At 37.2% G+C, this 1,896-nt stretch overlaps 1 protein-coding gene across 1 annotated transcript; it reads right to left on the bottom strand.

The window, feature by feature from the left end:
- Window positions 1-909: 909 nt before the first annotated feature.
- On the bottom strand, window positions 910-1,425 carry LOC138030791 (ecdysteroid-regulated 16 kDa protein-like). Its single transcript, XM_068878664.1, has one exon. It carries the CDS (start codon window positions 1,423-1,425, stop codon window positions 910-912), a length of 516 nt encoding a protein of 171 aa, XP_068734765.1.
- Between the last annotated feature and the right edge of the window lie 471 nt (window positions 1,426-1,896).

Below are 1,896 nucleotides of genomic sequence, written 5' to 3'. Positions count from 1 at the left end.
ACTGCTCTTGACCAATCAAAATTGAGTAATTTTGTTGAGTGTACTATAAATTTACAAAGTGACTTCATTAATGCAAAACTTTTTACTTAATTTTTATTGTTTTCTATTGTATTTTATTCTTATTCTCATACATATTTTCTATTGTACATTAGTTCCTATTGTTTACTTATCATATATACACTTGTTTAATTCTTATTCATTTTGACTTGAGAAGGACGTTATGCGTTATGTAAACGTCGAAACGTCGTCTAATTTTTTTGAAATGTTTTTAAATCAAAATTTGTTATCGCTCAACTTTCTAGTCAAAGCTTAAGGTTGAAGATGACCTAGAAATAAATCTTTTTCCAAGTTTCCAGTTCCATGACGTCTTTCGTTTCGAAAATACAGCAGTTTGAATTTCCGAATTGTCACCTTACGTGACACCATGATACAAAGTTATTTGGTTGAACAAAATGTCTATGCCTATGAATCTCAACAGTTTAAGCGTTTCAAGTTCATAAGGAGATGTGTGTGTACATGACGGCTCAATACAAAACTCTGTAAAGTTGTGTGAAACGCTTCGACAAATAACTCAGAAACAACAGACCTGAGGATAATCAATTGGTGACGTTATTTATGAATTTGTCTCCTACTACGTTCCAAGTTCTTGGCTTATTTCATTGATCGGTTTTGTTGCGTGACAGTGAAAACGATCTACACGAACACTAGCTAACTAGATTTTTAATTGTCTTTAACAGCGTATAGGAATTTTCTAAATAGACGATAATTATGGGCGGTGTTCAGAAGTCATCGTGGTAAACAAAAAATAACATCTCATTAACTTCTTACAAACGGCCACGAGCATTTGTATATCAAACTTTCGTTAGCTGTAGCTCTAACAATTGGTTGCAAACATCAAGACGATAGAACTCACTGTTCCATCTGGATGTCACTAAGATGGTAGTCCTGTGGCTGAAAAGCTGACTGAGAAATTCTCGCAGGAAACTGGACACAAAACACCAACTCATTCAACTGATTTCTTAAGTCGAGCTGTACAAGAACCTGAAGACTTGGATATACTTTCTTCACCTCCATCTTGACTTTTAATAGACTTTGGACGCCTGCTTTCATCGGGCAGTGAACGTTGTGGCCTTGACAAGCATCCATCTTCAAAAAGGGTACAGCGAAGTGACTAAGAACGCCATATATTTCAAGTTTTCCTCTTGAGATATCTTTCTTGGGGATGAAAGCGATAGAGCAGGACACAGTGGTACCTTTGCGCAGAATGCATGGCTCCTTCGGACAAGACACATCCACATAGGCAACATCTGCGAGGAAGGGTTTTGCACTGGAGCAGTTTCGATAATGAACGTGTATGCCAACCGCTGTATATAAATTGACGGCCAGAAAGGCAGATGTGATCAGCGCGAACTGTTTTACAAGCATACTTATCTGTCTACGAGGCAGTGAAAAACTTGTAATTCTGTGGTCCTGCGAGGAAATTTATAGTTGACATGATGGGATTTTCGCAAACGATGTGAATCACGCTTTTGCATTGCCACAACTACGTGAGCTCTCAAATAAGCTTTGGGAGACAAGGGATATGTCCTGGATATAAACATTTTACAAGATATATTTTTGGATGCCCATAGTTTCCTTCATCGTCTACTACATGACGTCATCTGAACAAACATAAGATATTTTGTGACAGCACCTCCAGTTCGGTTTCTTTGTAATCTAAAAAAATAACTTTACTGTAATTGGCATAACCCAAGGGAAGCACTTGGCCTTCCTCTATTTTGAAACCTTCATTTTCTCTTTGCTGTCTTTGCTCGGTAAATTGTATCGGAAAACGTCTTCCAAAGGACATAAATACATTACAGAATCTTTGCATGAGAATGCTGTTTCGTACTTTGT

The sequence above is a fragment of the Montipora capricornis genome, chromosome 13 (genome assembly GCF_036669925.1).
Source record: "Montipora capricornis isolate CH-2021 chromosome 13, ASM3666992v2, whole genome shotgun sequence".
In the NCBI taxonomy this organism is placed as follows: domain Eukaryota; kingdom Metazoa; phylum Cnidaria; class Anthozoa; order Scleractinia; family Acroporidae; genus Montipora; species Montipora capricornis.
This window is presented reverse-complemented; position numbering and strand designations above follow the sequence as displayed.